The sequence below is a fragment of the Oncorhynchus mykiss genome, chromosome 7 (genome assembly GCF_057628025.1).
Source record: "Oncorhynchus mykiss isolate SJ-2025 chromosome 7, ASM5762802v1, whole genome shotgun sequence".
NCBI lineage: Eukaryota > Metazoa > Chordata > Actinopteri > Salmoniformes > Salmonidae > Oncorhynchus > Oncorhynchus mykiss.
The window spans coordinates 39,986,057-40,004,925 of NC_143028.1; the positions used below are offsets into that span (position 1 = coordinate 39,986,057).

At 42.2% G+C, this 18,869-nt stretch overlaps 1 protein-coding gene across 2 annotated transcripts in view; it reads left to right on the forward strand.

The window, feature by feature from the left end:
- Positions 1 to 2,609: 2,609 nt before the first annotated feature.
- Positions 2,610 to 18,869, forward strand: part of LOC110527868 (E3 ubiquitin-protein ligase PDZRN3-B) — a 122,740-nt gene continuing 106,480 nt past the window's right edge. Inside the window, exons 1-4 of one of the 2 annotated variants that reach the window (XM_036983345.2) lie at positions 2,644 to 3,457; positions 6,597 to 6,683; positions 7,581 to 7,672; positions 8,744 to 8,851. In XM_036983345.2, coding sequence (XP_036839240.2) covers positions 8,846 to 8,851 — 6 coding nt within the window. In that variant the 5' untranslated portion in view covers positions 2,644 to 3,457; positions 6,597 to 6,683; positions 7,581 to 7,672; positions 8,744 to 8,845. Of the gene's footprint in view, positions 3,458 to 6,596; positions 6,684 to 7,580; positions 7,673 to 8,743; positions 8,852 to 18,869 lie in introns of both variants that reach the window. The other variant, XM_021609446.3, reaches the window with a different exon arrangement.

Consider the following 18,869-nt stretch of genomic DNA (forward strand, 5'->3'; position numbering starts at 1 on the left):
AAGAGTTGACGCATTACCTCAGTCTATAATTGACTGCGAGTGTGCTTTCTCTTTCTGTCACTCTGCCTCCAAGAGTCATTGATGAGCCCGTTGGTTTAAGTCTTTGATAGGAACACATGTGGAATGGGTTTATCAAGCACAACATCACATGCTATTGGGTTTCCCAGAGAGTAGGCAGCCAATAGAAATGTGTTTCCCATCTGCAATATTACAGAGTCTGATGAACAAAGATGGACTCTGCTCACAAAAGACAGTTAAGCTGCCAGCGTGCTGGCCATTCTTGCCCTGTCACACAACTGTCGTTCCCTGTGAGTCGCCCTTCCATCATTGACAATTCAAATGCATGAATGACTGTAAGACTTCCTGCTGAGATTGACAGAGAAACAGCCACAGACATGCACAAACAATCACACACACACACACACACACACACACAAACACACACACACTTACTTATGGGGATTGGCTAATAGAGTTCAAGTGTAGACTGCCTCTCTGATTATATTACCATAATTGGCCAAAGGCCTGGCTGAAGGAATATGTTTTACATATTTTTCCATGCTTCACATACAGTACCAGTCCAAAAATTTGGACACAACTACTCATTCAAGGGTTTTTCTTTATTTCTAGTATTTACTACATTGTAGAACAATAGTGAAGACATCAGAACTATGAAATAACACATGGAATCATGTGGTAACCAAAAGAAGTGTTAAACAAATTAAAGTATATTTGAGATTCTTCAAAGTAGCCACCCTTTGCCTTGATGACAGCGTTGCACACTCTTGGCAATCTCTCAACCAGCTTCATGAGGTAGTCACCTGGAATTCATTTCAATTAACAGGTGTGCCTTGTTAAAAGTTAATTTGTGGAATTTCTTTCCTTCTTAATGTGTTTAAGCCAATCAATTGTGTTGTGTAAGATAGCCCTATTTGGTAAAAGACAATGTCCAAATGATGTCAAGAACAGCTCAAATAAGCAAAGAGAAATGACAGTCCATCATTACTTTAAGACATGGTCAGTTAATCTGGAAAATGTCGTAAAAATCATCAAGCGCTGTGATCAAACTGGCTCTCATGAGGACCGCCACAGGAAAGGAAGACCCAGAGTTACCTTTGCTGCAGAGGATACGTTCATTTGAGTTACCGGCCACAGAAATTGCAACCCAAATAAATGCTTAACACAGTGTAGAAAATAGTCCAAAAAAAGAATACCCTTGAATGAGTAGTTGTGTCCAAACTTTTGACTGGTACTGTAGGTACAGGTAAGCATTTTCCGAATTGCCTTTTTTTCCCCACACATTTTTACAAGTATGGACTGATGGTGACTTAATGTTGTTGCTAGCAAACCCGTTATCAAAACTCAACAGAGTACCACAGTATGAGTCATAATACCCATAATACCCATTCATTTTTCCCATAGGGGATTTTAGAAACACGTCAAATAAGGGCTGTGTTTCGTGTAGGCTTACCCTGGCGTGACATTTTGATAACCATGTAAATCTCTCTAGGACAAGATGACTTTTAACATTATATTTGCCTGTATTTATGAAAATGGAATGCTAATTAGCTGCTAATGTGGCTATCATAAAGAACTGCAGATGCCATGATGATCTAGATGAGACTGATGAATCAAGGCAAAGGTAAGATTCTCTGGATGAACTATCTAATGTTGGCTAAATGTAGTAATGAATAAATTGGCAACATTTCTTTAAATGGACAATTCTGTGAACTGACTACACAATACCTGTTAGCAAAGGTGTCAGCTTGAGATGACATGCAGGAGCTAGCAGGGATTTGTAGTTTTGCATGATGTCCACTTTGATGCTAATTGTCATTTTCAAATCTGAGAGTAAATAGAGCTGAATATATTGATAAAAGTCACCTTGTCCGAGGGAGATTTGCATGGTTATCAAAATGTCATGCCAGGGTAAACTTACACAAAACACAGCCCTTATTTCAAGTGTTTTAAAAAATCCCATATGGGAAAAATGAATGGTGGAAAAAGGATTTGAACCATTTCCCTGTTTGACCGCTAGGCTTTATAGGTATTATGACACTTCCACCGTGGGGCTCTACTCTGCCTCGATATAAGAGAACTGAGTTGAACATTCCTCAGCTAGTGACCACACAGCCTTTGTTTTTATAGCTCATACACTGTCAGTCACAACTACAGTAGTCAGGTAACACATTTAGCCATAGCTCTTTCTAACGATGTCCCACTAACATGGTTTTACAAAATGAGAAGTCATCCTCAGAGCACCATCCCTTCCTCCCACACACATTGTTACAAAGTGCAATATCTGTTTATGGCATTTGCAAATACAATATAGATAAATTCAGAATCTAAAACAATGATTCTAGGATCCACAATTAATTGGAGTCTGTTGCATAACATTTTCACTTAGTAAGTAGAACTACTACTATCTACAATCTGCCTACACTTGTAGCCAGCCTACCTGTCTTTGTAACTTGTAAATCACATTCAAAAAGCGTAAATAATGCCCTCTTCGAATTATCATAGCAATCGTCTGATGATTGCCTTGCACTCAGGTGCGCGGCTCTTATGGCAGTTACGGTAGAGAATTCCTCCACATTTTTTTTCCCGGAGGAAGTCTCGGTCAATTAGTTTAGACAGTAAGGAGAGCTTGAAGTCAGTACTCCTCCAATGAGAAGCTAAAACACCCACTGCTCTTGCTTCGATTTGTGGGAATCCCGGCGGAATTTTGGATTTATTTAAAAACATGGGATTTGAGTTGGATCGGTTTAAAGGGGCTGTGGACCCAGATTTTAAATGTAATTTGTGTAATAAAGTTCTAGAAGACCCGCTCACTACTCCGTGTGGTCACGTCTTCTGCGCTGGCTGTGTGCTGCCTTGGGTTGTCCAGCAAAGCAGCTGCCCCGTCAAATGTCAAAGGATCTCCACGAAAGAGCTGAACCACGTTCTCCCTCTGAAAAACCTGATTATGAAGCTGGACATAAAGTGTGACAATCATGCCAGAGGCTGTGAAAAAGTGGTAAAGCTGCAACATCTGGCAGAGCACGCCGAGATGTGCGATTACTCGCCGGCAAAATGCAGGAATAAAGGATGCAACGAGGTGCTCAATCTGAAGGACATGGATGCACATATGCGCGAATCGTGTGATTGCAGACCGGTCGGGATATGCGAAAATGGATGTGGCTTGATGCTCACCCACAAAGAGCAAAAACTAGACACCCATTGCTGTTTGAAAGCTCTGAAAGCACACAACAGTGCATTGCACGTGAAGGTGGTCAGCTTGGACAAAGAGTTCAAGAAGCAATCTTTGAAATCGAGCAAAAGAGAGAAATCTCTTCTTGCTCAACTCTCTGCGGTGCATAATGAGCTACAAATGACAGCACTGAAGTATCAGAAGAAATTCACTGAATACAGTGCAAGGATCGACTCGCTGACTAAGACCCTTGCCCCCCCGTGCAAGGTAAATTCGTTTCAAATTACATAATTTGTGGCTATGGAATTTGTAATGCTGGTAGTTACTTTGTGATTGCCGGTTGTTCTATTGTGTGTTACTTTGTGTCTCTTCTGCGCGCGTACTGTCATTATTTTCACATATGGTTTTCGAGCGCTACTTTGTTGCATGTTCCGTTACTTATCAGAGGCTTGTATTTTTAACCAACGGAAAACTTTAGAGGTCCGATGTCTGCAAGCCCTTGACCAGACAGACTTTGAGTCTCCTGTGGTCAAACACGCTTTTATTAGTCTACTGCTTAAATGGCGTTTAATGTGATTTCCAACGACGAAGTAATTGTAGGGGCCAAGTAATGGTCAGAAGTGTTTCTTCTCCTCAGCTTGCCATAGTGTATGTCTGTCAGCTGCAAGTACAGCCAGCTGGCAGTCTGGGGGAGGGGCAAATATTTACTATTGTTCTGTACACATGACTCAGGTCACAATTTCCTCCTCAAGGATCAAGCCAACCTCTTCAGGGTTGTTCGGGACTGTCTGTCTGAAGATGTTGGAAGAGAGACTGTGCTATTGTAATGACAACATAATAAAAATGATAAAAATGTGCCTAGTTTTTTGTCATGTTCTATAGCCAACTCAACACACGGGCTAGAAATTGATATATGCCTCTCTTCTGGTCAGCTAGGGAGTGGTTGAAGTGTTTATGATGTTGTGTCAGTCCACGTGAACCCATAGTGGAAGAGCAGGCGAGGTACAGTAGTAGGCCACAAGCATTCTGAATGTAAGGTAACTGGAGAGACATGTCAGCAATGTGACATCTTTTGACCCTTACCTAGTGTTGTTGTTGTTTTTCTCCCCTTGTTTTTGAACTGAACATGTGTGCTGCACCGCACTACCACACATTCACAAGATGCCAATTATCAGTCATTATAACTAACCTTTTTTTTTTTCAGCCTGGTAAGAAGAAACCCTTTCAACGGAGATTCAGGTTACTTATTTAGCACTGTGTATTCAACCCTCTGAAATGACTGCACTGGACAAACTCAGTGAAAGGGGATGCACAAAGAAAGTTGTGCTGCTCCTTGGAGCTCTAATCCCTGGAAACATCTCCAAAGGTATCGTCTCTCATATGATCCGTGAAAGAAAAAAAAAGGGAAGCCAGAAAAAAAAATCTGAATGTGGATGATGTGGTTAGTTTTAAAGGATTTTTCCCCTTCCGAATTTTCCCTTCGGATTCAGTCGAGCACTGCGAACAGGATTGCTTGGCGGAGAACTTCGGTGCACATGTGGCAGTATCAAACGGAAAGACACAGGTGGAATTAACTGTTGGAGGCGGGCAATTTGGTGACTGTCGCTGCGTTGCAAATCTTAAGAGAGCCAGCGTCTCTGTTTCTTTTTGGGCTAGTTCAGGTCACGTGCTATCAGATCCTGTGAAATGTAGGACTTATTTCAGATTCAGGGTGACATATTTGGTCCACAAGCCACCGCCAAATGTCAGTGGAGACAGTGACTGGTAGCCTCCTTTGACTGCTGAGTTTGGGGCTTGGCTTCTGATGTACAGAATTTAACAGAATAAGCAGACTGGTTTAGAACGACTGGGCTGGATATGGGAATGTTGTCTTTCACCTTGGTCCTGTTGTAAATAAGGCTACATATTGTAGGTTAGATGACTGAGAAGCAAGATCAACACTGTCTGCCACGATTGCTGTCTGCCTGTGGGAATTAGTACCTTTCTGGCATGACATGCTTACCCAACTGGTTTTTAGAAGTCCTCAGTCCTCCTTACACGTTGTCTTGGTTACTCAGTTCTGACAGATCTAGGCTGTCCTTACAATGTCTAAAAGGTAGGGAGAAGGCTGAGTACAAAATACTTAACTTCCTAACCTATACTTTTTTTCCTATTCATATCGTTCATATTCTCAGATATTAGATGTGTTCAATTCCATGTTGAGTGACACAGAATCAGAATTTTCACTTAAAAATATGTCAAACAAAAACCCTTGCTTGCAAACCATACAGCTCTATTGTGTTGTTGACTGTATGTTTGTTTATCCCATGTGTAACTCTGTTGTTGTTGTTGTCGTCGTCTCACTGCTTTGCTTTATCTTGGCCAGGTCGCAGTTGTATTTGAACTTTTTCTCAACTGGCCTAACCAACTCCTTTTTCCAAAAACACATGTACTTCAAGAATAGCGCAGATGCAGAGTTTGGTAACAGAATGACGGTGTGTGCTGTTTGAGAAGCCATTCTGTTACCAAACTTTGCATCTGCGCTGTTCTTGAAATAAATGTGTTTTTAGAAAATGTTGAGTCTCAGTGTTACTGTGGAATTGCACATATGCCATTATCCATTTAGGAAATGGCCAATAGTTGTCTTTTTAAATGTGGAACTCTGTTCACATGCATCTACACAACTTGGTCCAGCAGCAGTGCTGTGCTCTGTACCCTATCCTGTAGCCTATATGGTAGCCAGACTCCGTCATGACACTGTACATTCCGTTAATATTTGCTTTTATATTTAGTCCCTGTATGCTATGGCATACTCCATACTGGGATGACAGCTGACATGATGTTCCCAGTCCCCCCCACCCCCCCCCCGGCTGTCCTCCTAAAAAGGTGGAGAGCTGACTGCACTGGTTTCCCAGCGTTTCACTTGTCATTCCTTCATTGACCGAGAACTCTACTGCTGTATTAATATAAGGAGCAAATGTCTTCTGGAGTGAGAGAAGGAAAATAGCATGAACACTTACTTGAATCAGTCACTTAACACCTCTTTCTCAGAGCGGTTGTAGATCCACAGAAAATCATGTTGTAGATCCATACCAGCGATGTACTAAAATGTTGGTTATTGTGATACTTTTTTTTTTTTTACATATCAATGAACTGTGTATGGAGTAGTCTTGGATTTTATCCTTTTTACCTCTATTTCTATACCTAAAATACACCATTGACTTCTAAGTCAATTTTCTAGATTTATTTCAGTCCTTTCTACTGTGTCGTTCAGAGTTATCTTTGTGTCGTTTTGAAGTGAAAATAAGCTCCAGTTCTCCATCGCTCAGGGAGGGGGTGTCATTGATTTTGTTCAATCATTTATGTTATTCAGTGACATTTGTGGGTTGCTAATGACTACCTGTCTTCTGCCTGTGTCTGTCCACAGGGTGGGGAGACCAAAAACGTCACAGCCATCCTTCATCGGGAGGGCGGTTCTCTGGGCTTCAACATCGTGGGAGGACGACCATGCGCGGTAAGTGGAATCAAGTGGAATCTCTGCGTTTACTGTTTTATCTCGTTGAGGGTCTGCCAAATGTCGTATGGGAAGTCCGGGATGGAGGCACATACTTGAACCACAATGAATTCTATTTTAGTGTTTTACCCCTTTACTGACATAGACATAGCTTAGACAGTAATACACTGCACGTTTCTCTCTTGAGCCTATGTGGATGGACCGCATCAATCAAGTTTTTTATTGTGTTAGTATATTGGTTGGGTTTAGCGGATTTGGTTTTTCAGATAAAAACTATAATTACTTTATATGAGTGTTAAATGAAGGATTATGACTGTGCCTCCAGTTTTTTTCGTCTTTAATTGAGGGGACATGTAATGACATGGTTAACACAGACCAGCTGTGAAATGGGTCCTCTGCCCTGGGCTGATAACCTTTTTATGACTTCTGTATTTGCTGTCTCACAGACGAGCATTAATGATTCCATGGAGTCCTCTGACAAGAGTGTCAGTGTTGAAAATATCAATGCTGACTTGGGATCCGAGCGCATATTCACAAAGATTCTTAGAGTAGGAGTGCTGATATATGATCAGTTTGGCCTTTTTCTAGATGATAATGAATATAATAATATTTGACAGGAGGGACCAGATCCAGATCGGCACTCCTACTCTGAGATACTTTTGAAAATTCAGGAACTGGGTCTCCCATACATGGAGCCTCTCTCTGTCTCTCTCTGTGTGTGCAAAACTGGCCCCGTTGAAATGGTGTTCGCAGTATCTGTTTCACTGGGAAGAATGTGTGCCAAAGGGTTCCACTCAGGGGTGTTTTTCTGGGTTTCATTACAACATCCGAAGCAGATTTTTTTTTTCTTAATTCCATGGTCTTGTTGATTTGTAACCTTTTTCGTTCCCTTGACAGAACCATACATCAAGCTCAACCCAAAGAGAGTCCAGAGGATACAGTCAACTTGCTCGCAGTGTTTTTAAGGCTCCGGATGAATTCATAAAGAGGTCACCAAATCCTCCACAAGAAACGATTGATTTGAATGGAAATAACATAGAGGCTTTGCAGCTTTTGACACATGGCATTTTCATCCTTGACTGGGGTTGATACGATGGGGAGGTCAGGATGGGTTGGGTCGCCAGGATAACTATGATTAAGGGCTGGCCTTTGTAGAAAATAGAAGGTCTAAATGCTGGGGGATTCATGGCAAAGCATCGGGCCTCTCACACTGCCCTGTTGTAACATTCCGTTGGCACTCCGGGCCATTTTTTTCGGTGCATCGTGTTGGTTTCACAGTAAACACTGTGCTGTGATGAGCTCGGATAAAAGAGGAAGCAGACCTGAAATAATTAATTACAGCATTCACAGCTTGATTTCTGAGGTTTCTTTAAGTATTCCATAAAAATGTAGCACAGAATTGCATGACTTGGCAGAGGTGCGGGTTGGATTGATGTGGTTTTAAAAGGAGCTGAGATGTATGTTGGCAGTGGTTTTGTTAAGCCAATCATAGCTTTTTCAACTCGGGGGTCACAGCCTCACCGATGGACGCAGAGTGTACCCATCCAACACATCCATTCAACATTTAGCCCCTCTAAGGGGATGGGTCGTAGTCGCACTCTCCAGCCCTGGGCAACATGTCAACTGGCAGGCCATTTTGGCACTGGGGTTGTGTGGACCACAATATTAAGCCCTGTGTAATGTGCACCTGCAACCCACTAGTGAGTCACTGCGGGCTGTTGATCCATGCGGTTAATCGCTGGGTTAATCCAGGCTGCGTTGATGACTGCGGTTGTGTTCACATGTGACTGCAGGGTGTCTCTGACCCTGATTGGTGAGAATGGGTAATGGGAAAACCATTTAGAATTGTCTGCATATTATCCTTAGGACCTTTGGAAGTAGGTTAGGCAGTTTTAGCAAGAGACTTGTTTAATATTTTAAAGATCTTATTTTTACTGAAGAATTTGATGTCGATTATCATGTATTTTAGTTTCATTTTATTTTTGTAGTCATCTTCAATGGTTACAATGATTTTTTATCCAATGTGATCCATGTGTAATCTGAGGTAGTTTCTCCCACAGGACGACCATGATGGCCCTTCGAATGAAGGGATCTTTGTATCTAAGATTGTTGAGAACGGACCAGCAGACAAGGAGGGAGGCCTTCAGATCCACGACAGAATAATGGAGGTATGTGACCTGTACCGTTTCATGTGAAGGCCAATTCAGTATGCAGCCCTTTAACCATATCTGAAATCTTGGTATTCACATGCATACGTTGTAATGTTAGCACCAGAGAACCAGATACTCTACAACACCCTAGCACACAACAGTAACCACTTCAAGCAGCAGTAACAAGTGGCTGAAATCCTGCTGTTCATTCAGATTCATCATAAGCTCCCTTGACAATAGACAGATTGAGCCACCAAAACCGACAGCAATATACTTGGCGCCTAGTGACTTAAGACCGCTGGGGCCTCCAAGTGGCCTAGTCGCCTGGTCTGTAAGGAGAGATTAGTTCACGTGCCGTGTGAATGTGTGTCAGTGTGACTTACTGGGAGAAGGGCTGTGTGAGGGGGATACCAGGGGGAACCGGTGTACAGGGTTATATGAGAGGACACCTCTTGTTATGCTCAGTTAATAGCCATTCATCTTGAATCAAGTTAAAAGAAAGCAAATGAAGCTTAAAGGTGCAATATGCAGAAATCTCTCCGGCATTTCCTGGTTGCTAAAATTCAAATAGTAATTTCAGTATATGTGACAAAACAAGAAATTGGGTCCAATGTGTGTAGAATCATTGTACCATCTAAACCGCTGTGAAATATATTTTCAATAGCCAAAAATATTGTATTTTCAGCTGTTTAAGCTGGTGTACAAAACCGAAAGGAAAAGATGCAAAAATGTAATTTAAGAACGGGAAGCAAAGAAATGGCGCACATAGAACAGATGTACCGTTTATTAGACTTGCTTTCAATGTTCATTTGGTCAGGTCATCCAAAAAGTGTAATACTGCAGCTTTAAAGATGACATTGGACCCACATTGGTGTTTTTGTCTCTGTATTGTCTTTTGACTTAGTGGGGAAGAAGTCACAGAGAGGAAGGTGGAGAACGTTAAGAGAATGAGGACATTGAGGATGGAACTAGGGACCCTATTCAGTGACGCTCTCTCAAGATGAGTGGGGTGACTAAACAAAACAGAACCAAATAAAAAACATAGTTGCTGAATCCCCGGGGTGCTTTTCATTTGATAGGGGATCTAATATCAGAGGTGGTTTACGTTTCTCAGCAGCCATCTTTGTTACAGCTAAGCTGTAAAAATGACCTTGTCATATACGGATTCTTCCCTGGTTGAAGAGAGATGTGTAATTGAGTCAGTTCAGTTGTGTTTCCTACCTGGGGTGATGGAAGTCTCAGTGGGACCTAATGATTCACTGAGGGGGGGGAAATGAATACCAAGAACCCACCGGCAGTTCCGTGTACTGTACTCTCAACCCTGTGTGGCTAAACCAACAGTAGCCTCATCCTGCTATGTGGGGCGCCGTGCACAGCTGGAGCGTGCATTTTTAAACCTGCACCACCGGAACCCTTCCAGGTACTGCCTCGTCTCTCCCACATGTCTTCTGTTTCTTTCTTTCTTAAGCACTGCTCAAATGGCTCCTGCTTTTCTCTACTTTGAGGTTGGAATCACTGTGATGCAGTTTAAATGGTTGTTTGTGGGTGTGGCACATTTTTATTAAGTTCCTGGCGTTTTGTTATGCAGGCTAAGTGAAAGTTGAAGACTGTAATTTGTCCAAATCCACATAATTTATATTTTTGGTGGTATTATGCCCATTTTTTTTTTGCTCAGATTCTTAACAAAGGACTACGTGACCTGACAGCAAACAGGACATGGGTGTCACACTTCATGTTTTAATATTCTGATATCATTGTCCCTATCCCCTTTACAGTTGGGCCTGCGCAGGTGTGTGAGACGCAACAACTTCAGTGTTTACTCACCCACAACCCATTTCTATTGCCTTTTGAAAATCAAAGCCTTTTTCTTCTTTTTTTTTTTTTAATGAACACCATTTGAAAGTAAAATCCCATCATGTGGATCACCACTCATTTCATGCGCCACAAAAAAAAGCTCCAGTGCCTTGCCCAGCTGCGGTGATCAGCTGGCGTAAATGGAGCCATTTACATAACATGTGGAACTAAGACGTAATAACAAGTTCAACTGAGGAGGCAAAAGCACTGGGGTCACTTCTTTCATACCTACTAACTAGTGATGAGGGGGGGGGGTCGATACAGTTAATTATCGGGATATTATTCTTGATGCATCTTTTTTGACAATACCACAATGTTGTTTTTGCGCTAGTTGGCCGTGCCAGCTTGTTCTCCGTCTACTTTCTAAACACTGAGCCAATTCATTTTCCGCACTTTAAAAAAATGTATTTCCATGACTGATCAAAACTAGTTCTCATGGCTCTCTTGTCCCTCTGCAGCAGACGTATGGTGAGCAAACACGTTTGGAACGTCGAATCGCAACGAAATCACAGTATCGAATCGCAATCCATATCGTATCGGCACGGGAAGTATCATGATAATACCGCATCGTGAGGTCCCTAGCAATTCCCAGCCCTACTACAAACACACATAGTGTGGTGTTCGGTCTTCCTCTTGTGAAGGTGTTAGTTCCAGTAAGTATACATGGATGTAACATGTCCATGATGATCCAGGATTGTTCCTCCTTAACAGACTCTTAGTGGAGGAGTGTGATCATGGCAGATGTCCCTCCTCTGCACCACTGCTAACACTTCAGCCTGGGATGAATCTGCTCATGAATGCCTCCTTGTTCAGCACAGACATTTTCTTGTAACTTGGAGCAGTGTTTGCTTTTGCTCAGTCTCCACGAGCTGAAATTGTAATACATAGGTTTGATTCAATTAAACTCATGGGGCTGGGTATAGGGCGAAGAGTGTAATGTACCTACTCGAAAGGGGACTTAGTTTCGCTAATGTTTTCACTTTCGCTTTGAAATGAGAGAGCTGTGTTGAAGTAAGAAATGGCGTTCAAGCATGTCTTCCTTTTTTTGGGGGGGGGATAGCTAGGCAACTTTTAAAAGGATATTATCTATCTGCCTGCCCATTTCATCTAGCCCCAGTCTCCGAGGCATTGATAAGTTCTTCACATTGACAATCCACACATGTGCTGTGTGTGTATGACACCACACTGACGCAAACATTGTTAGAGCCAATAGAAATGGAACACAAATGTGTGCTTTGCGGTTTTTGTCTCCAGGAAATGGCGCAGGATATTTACTCATGTCTCACATGTTATGCTGAATCGTAGCATCTTTGTTTGAATGACTAAACCAATGTCACAATCCTAAAATGACTGCCTGATCTTCAGGATCGAGTTGTTGTTTTTGTAGGCATCCAAGTGCAAGAACAGGAAGAGAACGAGGACGCTGAGCCTGAGACTACAGTTGTAAATGTCACCTTGTAAATCCTCTGCAAACACTCAGGTCATGGAGGGCGAACAACAACAACTACTTTAAAAATAAACCGACATTGAGGAGATGCCAGTTCTAGTCTTGGAGGACATGTTATTGCCAGCAGAAATGTGTCCAAATTTAAAGTTAAACTCAGCGATATGACGTTGCCACGAGCAGCGCCGGAGATATTAAGATGAGCGAGATGCAACACTTCGCTCACACGGTATCTGCTCATGTGCACGGTTTCGCTTCACGCTGGTAGCCACGGAACCAAAACAGCAGAGAAGTTGAGCCTTGCGGTTCAAGGTTCTGATAGATGGAGCTGAGCAGGAATAACACAACTTTGGGCCACATCTCTTGTAAATGTCCATTCTATGGTGTCATCAGCTGCGTTTTTATTTAGCTCACTGTCATATGGTACTGATTTTAATGAAAGTGCTTTAGGTAATTTTTTTCTTCAGAAACTAATGTGATTTTTCTTCTTTGGGCATTAGGTAGTTTATTGTTGTTAGAAGAGTGACTTCACAGTTTGGCTCCACAGACGTGCATTGACTAGCCACCCTGAATAGAACCGAAATAGCATGCAATATGTTTCTACACAACACAAACACACCGGGCATAACATATGACAATATTTATTCACAGTCAATGACTTGTGGTTTTTCTAATCTGCTTGGAAGTGCATGGGGAGGACTGTGGTGGAAAAATTGCTCCGTTTACAACCACATCAGTACTGCAGTAACACTATTTTGACAATGATAATATTATATTTACCTCTTGACTCAATCAACCTCATTGCATTTGACTTACCCCTCACCCTTCCCCTTATTTTTATTGACTTTGAAATGTGTATCATAAGTTCATGGAAATATGTTTAACTGCTACGACTGACTATTGCAAAAACGACAATGTAACATTTAGCTTTGGATACCTACTGACTGCCGTTTTGTACCCCCACAAATTCCCATATTAGGATTGGACACTATTCATCATTTCAATTCTGTGAGCTGGTCCTTAGAGAAGGGAGGAGGTGACATCCTCGTCTAAGGTCTGGAATTCTGCAGGCCACACCAGAGCAGTCCCTCCTTATCTTCCTGTGACCGCTGAGCTGTGAGGTTACCCACAGTGCACCACTTAACACCCCATACCTCCCCCTAGTTATTTTAGTGACGACTCACCAGCCAGACCCTCCCGGTGCTAAATGGCAGCCATCTGTGGAAGATGGCTGATTAGAAATGTGAGTTGAGTGGAGGGGCGACCAAAGCATGCATGTTGATGAGGCCTAATTCTGTTTGAAGTCTTGGTGTTAGCATTCCTCCCACTTCCCGGGCAGGCCAGGCTAGGGGGACAGAGATGTTTGGACAGTTTGAGGGAAAACCAGCTCTGCTCTGCTGTGTTCCCACTTGTTGCAAAGTGGCCCTGTCCCTACCCTATAGGGAAACATGGTGATCGCCCAAGTTTCTGCAAAAATAAATATTCTAAGCTTTTTTCTTAAAGTTTTGCTCAAAGAGAGTAGTTTGCGAACGTTATTTTTTAAACCTACACCACCTTTTGAAATATATATTCAATCTCTCAAAGTTATTTTTTTGTATGTTATCTAAAATTGTATTTCAATCACGAGTGAACCTCTAGAACTTGGGTTAAAAGGATTTAGGGATATTCGTCATTTTGTATTACAGCTTAACTGTTTTAATTCAGTATTCATTGTGAATGAATTGACTAGAATTGGATGTACTTCCAGTACATGAGTCTGTGATAGATTTAGACCTTTCCCAACCAGGGCCCCTCTCCTTCCATTCCCCTCAAGAGGGACAGAATGCCAGTATGGTGTGGGCGGTCCGTACCCACTGTCACTAATAAGTTGTCACAGCACATGGCATCTTGGACAGGCTGAGTCACAAGTTCCCATGTGTTATTTCTGACCCGGAGGCTATGAGGAACAGAAATGGCAGTTATTTCCCTAAGGGGATCACATGTTGTTTGGCATCCCGAGGCAAGAAGCAGGCCTTTGTCGGGGCCTTTATTGAATTTAGGCCCCCGTGCAATTGGCCTCTCTCTCTCTCTCTCTCTCGCTGTCTGTGTTTTTCTCTGTTTCTCTATTGCTCTCTCTTGCCCTTGCTCCCTGCTCAATACTCCAGTCTCTTTGGCCCTCCCTACTAAAGAGCTCTAGTCTACAGGCCCGGCAGGCAGGCCAGTTTCAGCAGCACAGGAAGGCACATTCCGAGGCTCTCTGGCTAAGCTAAGGCAGGGACATTAAATCAAATGCAACTTTTAAAGAGGCCATAATCAGCTTCTGGTGGTGGCCGCTGCACTGTGCCGGGCGCACACACGGACAGAATGGCCGCCTTTGTGGTTTAAGCAGTGAGTGCCACCGACTGGAACAGTCACAAGGCACATCTTTGTTTTCCCTTCTCCATAGGGAGCGAGGTTTTATGAAGCTGTGGAGTGATTACATATACAACCCTGAGAGGGTGTGATGTGAACTCGCTCCTCGGCGGTGCCGGCCAGCTCCTCTTTTTCTGCACCGCCACTGTACGCCAATGCCACACACCAAAAAAATATAGCATTTTCCACTGTGTTTAAACGCCGTCCTTCCTCAAAGGAGAGCCGACGGTTGATGATTTTCATGGAGACACTCTGTCTGGCCTACTGTAAATGTGTTTGCTTTGCTCCGACACCAGTCTAGTTAAAGGTTGGCTCGGCTCTCTCTCTTTATTCATAGGGCCCACTCCCTTTAATTTATGGCCCCTGAAAGGTTTAGGGGGCAGAAATAGACAGGCGTAATTAAGGATGATTTTCCTGCCAATTAATCATTGGTATTGTGTAAGCGACTCAGTAACAATAAGCTCAGGTTACCAGTTGCTCTCCCTGTCGGCCCCTGACTCCCCTTGTGGACTGCCCACTGTCTCCCTAATTAACTACCCCCAATTAAATGCTAATAGGCTGATTAACAGACCTTTGTTGTGCTGTATTGGCCCGGCATTTCCTCCTGGTGGCCCTCTGAAATGTGTAAAGACTGCAGCACGTTAATCACTGCCCACTCTTGAGTGATCTCTGTGGGCTCGGCAGGGACCGGTTTGGCTAGCTTCACGCTCCACTGTTCTCCAGCTTGTTTCACTGTGATTGATATCCTTACAACAACAAAAAAAGCCCAGAGTCTGAACCACCGTTGTTTCTATGATTTCATCTGTGTATTATGTGAACTACAAAAGTCAGGGAGGACCAGCGATTTAAGAAATGCTCCATGCAGTAAAATCAATTATGGGACAGAGGCTGCTTGTCATAACCCACAGCTGTACACTTTAGGATAAATCACACATAATGCTGACATGCATGTGGTTTGGGGTGGAAAGTTTGGGTGTAGGGTTTTATTGATAAAATAATCATAATTTTATGGGAATGGAGCTTTCCTAATATGGAGTTTAACAGATGGAAGAAGAGAAGTATATTTTCCTTAAGATACTTGGGACTGGGAGGTTTTTATGACGCAGTCCAGCATTGTAGTGAAACATGGAAGTACTTTCCTGGTTTACTTCCTGGATATTTTTTTCCTTTCTTCTAAAGTTGGCTTCAGACTGTGTGTGTGGCTGTTCCTATCGAAATAGCCATACTTTAATTTGAACAAAGTTTGTTCAATATTTCAACGGTCACTTTGTGTTCCAACATCAGTCCCTTCAGCTGGCTGTATAGATTTCCAGCTCTACAGATGTCTCATTTCCTATCATAAAGCACAAGAGTGGATTTAATGTGTTCTCTTCAAATGGAAACTGAATTAATATTCCATTTTTCACCAGTGCTTTTTAATCGGGTACATGCGTTATGTTGAGCTATACTGTATATGCTGAAATTCATGGCAGGAAACTCTTCTTGCAGAGTGACATATAACAAACACCCCATAAAAGGTCTTTGTCTACCTGCACTGCAGCCAGACCTCTGTCTAAACTGCTTGGTAACTCAAACTCACTTTTCCATTGGAATACAGTCAAAGCTCTCCCAGGTGCCAGTGGGTGTAACTGTACAGTGTTTTGCTTTGTAAGGGTCTTTGGATTTTATTCAGGGAGAAGAACACAAAGTGTGTATCATTGTACTACAGGTAATTCTCCCTTTTCTGACTTGCAGATGATGGGTGATATCTGAGCTAATTTGAAAACATTGCCTTGCATGTTTCTTTATAAAAAAAATTATCTACTGTACAAGACATGCAGAGAAAATGCTCTTCCATTTGCAGTACGTCACAAAGAGACACCTGCTCCAACATCTCAATAGGCTGTTGCCTGTCTGGACAGTGGACGGGTCACAACGTGTCATTGGATGCTGGAACGGTATCCCAGGATGCTTTGATGTAACACAAATTCAAGGCTTCGTGGTGGCAGCCTGGCCTCCATTGTACAACACCTTCATCCATTCGCTAATCCTGACAACATGGGCAGCTTTAGAATTCTAATGCTCCCATCCTCGTGAGCCGTTTTTTTTCAAGAGGGTTTGTAGATAGACGCCCTTTGACCTTGCAAGAAAAGTGTAACCGGGCGGCTGCTGCGCACCTTTCTGATGCAAATGTGCGAATAGAAAAACAATGTTCGTCAGCTTGGTTCGTTACGCATTACTCTGGTCTTTCCTTTCTCTCTCTCCCTTGAGAGGGATGTTTCGCTTTCAAGTGGTACCTTTCTGTCTGAATTAAACCTTTTTCTTTAGAGAGAAATTTCCAGAACTTCCACAACTAGGAAGAGGTTGAGGAACACACACACACACACACGTGGAATATATAAGCTCAAAATATAAGCTTATTTTACAAAATTATTTGTAAACAATGTACAGTGGCTAGAAAAAGTATGTGAACCCTTTGGAATTACCAGGATTTCTGCATAAATTGGTCATATAACTTGATCTGATCTTCATCTAAAGCACAACAATAGACAAACACAGTGTGCTTAAACTAATAACACACAAATTATTGTATTTTGTCTATACTGAATACCTAATTTAAACATTCACTGTGTAGGTTGGAAAAGTATGTGAAGCCCTAGGCTAATGGCTTCTCCAAAACTATAGTTTTGGCAAGTCGGTTAGGACACATTGTGCATGACACAAGTAATTTTTCCAACAATTGTTTATAGACAAATTATTTCACTTAGAATTCACTGTATCACAATTCCAGTGGCTCAGAAGTTTACATGCACTAAGTTGACTCTGCCTTTAAACAGCTTGGACAATTCCAGAAAATTATATCATGGCTTTAGGAGCGTCTGATAGGCTAATTGACATAATCTGAGTCAATTGGAGGTATACCTGTAGATGTATTTCAAGGCCTACCTTCAAACTCAGTGCCTCTGCTTGACATCATGGGAAAATCAAAATAAATCAGCCAAGACCTCAAATTGTAGACCTCCACAAGTCTGGTTCATCCTTGGGAGCAATTTCCAAACTCCTGAAGGTACCATGTTCATCTGTATAAACAATAGTATGCAAGTATAAACACTGTGGGACCACGCAGCCGTCATACTGCTCAGGAAGGAGATGCGTTCTGCCTCTTAGAGATGAACGTATTTTGGTGCGAAAAGTGCAAATCTATCCCAGAACAACAGCAAAGGACCTTGTGAAGATGCTGGAGGAAACCGTTACAAAGGTATCTATATCCACAGTAAAACAAGTCCTATATCAACATAACCTGAACGGCCGCTCAGCAAGGAAGACGCCACTACTCTAAAACTGACTCACTGGGAATGTGATGAAAGAAATAAAAGCTGAAATAAATCATTCTCTCCACTATTATTCTGACATTTCACATTCTTAAAATAAAGTGGTGATCCTAACTGACCTAAGACATCATTTTTACTATGATTAAATGTCAGGAATTGTGAAAAACTGAGTTTAAATGTATTTGGATAAGGTGTATGTAAACTTCTGACTTCAACTGTATCTCTAAAAGCCTTGATGTTCATCAGTCCACGGTAAGACAAATTGTCTTCAAATTTAGAATTCAGCACTGTTGCGATGACTGCAAGAGCACAGTGCCGAATGCTCAATGAGGTTAAGAAGAATCCTAGAGTGTCAGCTAAAGACTTACAGAAATCTCTGGAACATGCTAAAAATCTCTCATGAGTCAACGATACGTAAAACACTAAACAAGAATGGTGTTCATGGGAGGACGCCATGGAAGAAGCCTCTGCTGTCCAAAAATAGTCTAACGTTTGCAAAAGTGCACCTGGATGTTCCACAGGGGCTACTGGCAACATATTCTGTGGACAGATGATACTATAGTTGAGTAGTATGGAAGGAACACACAACACCTTGTGGTGGGAAAAAAAGGCACAGCACACCAACATCAAAACCCTATCCCAACTGTAAAGTATGGTGGAGGGAGGGTCGTGGTTTGTGGCTGCTTTGCTCCCTCAGTGCCTGGACAGCTTCAATAAAGACATGAAAACGTATAATTGCGTGTGTTATTAGTTTAAGCAGACTGTGTTTGTCTGTTGTGACCTAGATGAAGATCAGATCAAATCTTATGACCAATATATGCAGAAATCTAGGTATTTCCAAAGGGTTCACATACTTTTTCTTGCCACTGCAATTGTAAACTAACAGCCTCAAAACATGATTAAAACTATAATTTTGACATCACAAATGGTCAGTCTTTGTATTCATAGCTCTATAAATGTATATGAAAGTGGTTACATTTCTCTAGCCCCATCCCGTAGCTTTTTACCAAAACAGTGGTGGGGTGCCTACGCTTTG